This window comes from Pogoniulus pusillus, unplaced genomic scaffold (assembly GCF_015220805.1).
Source record: "Pogoniulus pusillus isolate bPogPus1 unplaced genomic scaffold, bPogPus1.pri scaffold_66_arrow_ctg1, whole genome shotgun sequence".
Classification (NCBI taxonomy): domain Eukaryota; kingdom Metazoa; phylum Chordata; class Aves; order Piciformes; family Lybiidae; genus Pogoniulus; species Pogoniulus pusillus.
In genome coordinates, this window is record NW_026974715.1 from 751669 (window position 1) to 755282 (window position 3614).

At 49.3% G+C, this 3614-nt stretch overlaps 1 protein-coding gene across 10 annotated transcripts; it reads right to left on the reverse strand.

Moving 5' to 3' along the window:
• Window positions 1–283: 283 nt before the first annotated feature.
• Window positions 284–3193, reverse strand: LOC135174467 (protein disulfide-isomerase TMX3-like). Of its 10 annotated transcripts, XR_010301907.1 has the most exons (5): window positions 2824–3176; window positions 2669–2735; window positions 2352–2464; window positions 1330–1459; window positions 284–542 (listed from the first exon to the last, which is right to left on the reverse strand). XR_010301907.1 is itself a non-coding variant. In XM_064141731.1 (3 exons), the coding sequence occupies exons 1-3, from the start codon at window positions 1707–1709 to the stop codon at window positions 444–446; spliced, it is 258 nt and encodes an 85-aa protein (XP_063997801.1). In that variant the 5' UTR covers window positions 1710–1771; the 3' UTR covers window positions 284–443. The 10 variants fall into 10 exon arrangements, 2 of the variants coding, with proteins under 2 accessions (XP_063997801.1, XP_063997802.1); XR_010301904.1 differs by having other exon boundaries at window positions 2352–2735; window positions 2824–3193; XR_010301905.1 differs by lacking the exon at window positions 2669–2735 and having other exon boundaries at window positions 2824–3167.
• Window positions 3194–3614: the final 421 nt, after the last annotated feature.

Here is a 3614-nt window from a genome sequence, read left to right on the forward strand (position 1 = left end):
CAGGGTGCCAGCTGCTGCTTGGTGGTGCTCAGCACTAGGACAAGTAACAACAGACAGAAGCTGCTCCGCCTCACCAGGAGCAGAGATTTCTTGGCTGGGAGGCTGACAGAGGACTGGGACAGACTGAAACCAAAACATTGCTCAGAACACAAAAGAACCTCTGAAGCGATGGCAAAAAGCTCAAGGAAAAGAGGTTGGAGTTTCATGATTCTGTCCCTTAAAATATGTCAGACTAACAGCAGAGTGAAAAATGTGACATTCCTGCAGGTGGAACAGTTAGAACTGTGGCAGACATGATTGGCTGTTTTAATCCAGAAGTTCATTTGGTTTAAGCCTAGTTCTAAATAGTGACAATAGATACACTAGGCACAGCATAGCAACAAGCTTACATCAAAGCATTTCTAAAGCCTCTGCAACTAAGTCCTTCTTGACTGACAAGAGCATCACCTCACTGAATAAGCAATGAACTCTACCATTACAGCAGCCTTGGCCTCATAGATGACTCTCTTGCTTCGTTGCAGAAGTCCATCACCAGCCTGTGCCTGCAATGTCAAATGGAACCATGTCAAAACTGCTGACACTTTGCAGTTATGATCCCAACAGTTCATTCTTCAGACCTCCCAACCCTTAAGTCCCTTAAGAAGGCAGTGAAAAGCAATTGCTCTTGCATTTCATGCTGCCCAGACGCTCCCAGCTCCTCCAGTAAGGCTAAGCATTCCAACAGGCTCATGCCAAACTCTCCCACAGTTGTTTGAGACCATCACAGCAAACTAACAGCAAGTTGCTGCTCTACTCTCAGACCACAGAGGCTGCCTAGGGAGTCGCCGTCCCTGCAGCTGCTCAAGAAAAGCCTGGATGAGGCACTTAGTGCCATGGCCTAGCTGACTGGAGAGGGCTGGGGCTAGGTTGGGCTGGATGAGCTTGGATGTCTCTTCCAACCTGGCTGATTCCATGATTCTAAGTGTACAAATACCCCAGCTGTGTGCTTTGAACCTTGTCAATAAGCTTTCTGCAGAGACTGAATGATAAGAAACAGGTTGGTTGTAGCTATTAACAACCTTTGCCTGGATACCAACATTAATATTGGTTATTAATTGTGCATCACTCATAACGCACCCATTCCATGGCTCTTGGAGTTCCCACAGTGAGAACAGCAAAGGATGGCACACCCCAAGCACTCCTCACCACGTATTCACTGCCAGCACCCAGCACGGGAAGACAGCCAGGACAGGAAGATAAATCACAGGGCGTAACAATCGGAGCCACCGCAGCTAAGGGGGGAAAAACCAAACACCAACCAATATATCTCAAGCCACAACAAAGACTTACTTCAGCAGCACCATCCAAGATATCCTTCATGAACTTAACCATGTCCTCTGTCTTCTCCAGGTGTCTGTCTGGCAGCAAACACTGCTGGTTGGAGGCATTCAAGGCGACGGTAGTACGGATGGTCAGCTCGCTGGCAATGGAAAGCAGATGGGTTACAGGTTTGAAGAGCCACAGTGTAAAACACTGCAAAGCAAAGAATTCCTACAGCATGTCAGAGGGCGCTCAGTGAGCTTCTCCCTGTGTGTGTTCCCTTAAAGGCAAGAGGGGAAGGGGGAAGAGAATGGTACAAAAAAGCTTCTCAGCAGTACTTTGTCCCCTCACATCCGTGCAGGCAACGCGATGGAAGCTTACTGCATTTCACACCCCCACAGGTAGCTCATGACTTCCCCAGCAGCAAGAGATCACAGACAGGAACCTTGCACATGAAATGTACTACTAAGGTAACACAGGAAGTCTTTCAGCATGCAAAGGCAAAAGCACAACCCAAAACATTCCACATGGCCACAGTCCAGCTGAAGAACGAAAAACTGCTGGAACCAGTTCAGAGCAGGACCACGAGGATGAGCCAAGGGCTGGAGCACTTCTAAGAGGATAGGCTGAGGGAGCTGGGGCTGCTCAGCCTGAAGGGGACAAGACTCCAGGGAGACTTTAAAGCTACCTCCCAGCACCTGAAGGGAACCTGCAGCAGGAAGGCTGCAGAGGGACTTTTTCCATAAGGGTGTCTAAAGACAGGGCAAGGGGAATGGTTTGAAGCTGAGGGAGAGCAGGGCTGCTCAGAGTGGATCTGAGGAAGAAGTTCTTCAGCATGAGAGTACTTTGGCTTGCAGAGACAGAAACACTGTAATGCCTGTTCATGAATTGACAGCCAAGGTCACAAGCGTGCTTCTGTCAGCAATTACTGCTTCTATGCCCACCAATCACACAGTAGTGTGTCCTTTGTGAACAAACAGCATCTGAGGCCAGCTGCACCAAGTATTCAGCGACAAAACAAAGCAAATCAACAAAACAAATCTCCTACTTACCCAGCCAAAAAAGCAAACACTTCTCTGCCAGAGAAACAGGCAGAAACATCTCAGCAGACAGACAGAAGAGCTTGCACAGGAGAAGCAGGTGAAGAAGGTCTCCTTTTTGGCACCTATAAAGCACCAGATCAGTCACATCACTTTAACTTCAAATGAGAGACAGCTGCTTTTAGATTCACTGCACTCAGGTGTTCATCTAGAGACAGCCCACAGAAATCCAGAACTTGTGCTCCCTGAGTCCCCGGGAAGCTCCTAGAATCTTCCAGAGCACAAGCACAGGATGTTGTGCATGCTTTGATCACCCAGAGAAAACTTACAGAGCTGACATCTTCAACTCTGGTTTTTCCCTTCCTTCACTCCAAAGGCCAGAGAAGAAGTAGTCAACTGCAAATGCCAAGCAACTTCACTCCCGAATGATGCATTTGAAGACAATGACCATTAAGGGCAAAGGTCAAGCATCTTGTTAACCTACTCCAATGTGCCTTGTCTGTACTGAGTGCAGCCAGCATCCTTCATGCACTTCATGCTGCTTCTCTGAGGGAGCTCAGTTGTATGCCTCTCTTAAAGAAAGCATCAAGAATGAAATGGGACTCTCCTGAAATCAGAAGCACAGGCAATGCATAACCATTCTTTACAGCCCCAGTTACAAACTGGGCAGGCTGCAGAGGTGCGCCCAGGCCAACCTCATGGCATTCATCAAGGCCAAGTGCAAGGTCCTGCACCTGGGTGGGCACAATCCCAAGCACAACTCCAGGCTGGATGGGGAACGGCTGAGAGCAGCCCTGAGGAACAGGCCCTGGGGGTCTGGGCTGATGCAAAGCTCAAGAGGAGCCTGCAGTGTGAGTGCAGCCCAGACAGCAACCCTGTGCTGGGCTCCAGCAAGAACAGTGTGGGCAGCAGGGCAAGGGAGGGGATTCTGCCCCTTGCCTCTGCTCTCCTCAGACCCCATCTGCAGTCCTGGGGGCAGTTCTGGAGCCCCCAGCACAAGAAGAACATGGAAGTGTTTGAGCCAGTGCAGAGGAGGCCACCAAGATGCTGAGAGGGCTGCAGCAGCTCTGCTCTGAGGACAGGCTGAGAGAGCAGGAGCTCTGCAGCCTGGAGAAGGAAACCTTGGTGTGGCATTCTGTCGCTTACTGCAGACTGCTGCTGAAGTTGAGGAAAAATGGACTTAGGGGCTCCAGTATGAAGTGTAAATGTAAGGCGTTTAATACACAAATCAGAAGGCTTTTTATACTGTTACAGGATTACATGTTGATTTCTAAT